The sequence below is a fragment of the Haliaeetus leucocephalus genome, unplaced genomic scaffold, assembly GCF_000737465.1.
Source record: "Haliaeetus leucocephalus isolate CR32 unplaced genomic scaffold, Haliaeetus_leucocephalus-4.0 Scaffold278, whole genome shotgun sequence".
NCBI classification, from domain to species: Eukaryota; Metazoa; Chordata; class Aves; order Accipitriformes; family Accipitridae; genus Haliaeetus; species Haliaeetus leucocephalus.
In genome coordinates this window covers 118,032-118,320 of record NW_010972714.1, presented here as the reverse complement: position 1 = coordinate 118,320, position 289 = coordinate 118,032, and the positions used below count along the sequence as shown (strand labels likewise).

General features: G+C 68.9%; 1 protein-coding gene across 1 annotated transcript in view; it reads left to right on the top strand.

Annotated features, from left to right (window-relative positions):
• NPR2 (natriuretic peptide receptor 2) overlaps nucleotides 1–289 on the top strand; it is a gene marked incomplete at its 5' end in the record, with an annotated part of 10,640 nt that overhangs the window by 360 nt on the left and 9,991 nt on the right. Inside the window, one exon of the mRNA XM_010569874.1 lies at nucleotides 9–287. Within this exon, the coding sequence (XP_010568176.1) occupies nucleotides 9–287 (279 nt within the window). The remainder of the gene's footprint in view (nucleotides 1–8; nucleotides 288–289) is intronic.

Below are 289 nucleotides of genomic sequence, written 5' to 3'. Positions count from 1 at the left end.
CCCCGGCGGCCTGCCGCTCATCACCGGCGCGGCGGTGGCGGCCGGTTTCAGCCGCAAACGGGAGCATTACAGCACGACGGTGCGTACCGGGCCCTCGGCCCCCAAACTGGGTGCCTTCGTCTCCCACCTCCACGCCCACTTCAACTGGAGCGCCCGCGCCGTCCTCCTCTACGTGGACCGCAAGACCGACGACCGACCCTACTACTTCACCGTCGAGGGTGTCTACCAGGAGCTGCAGGACGGCAGCAACCTCACCGTCCGGCACCACATCTACTCCCCCGACGAGGGC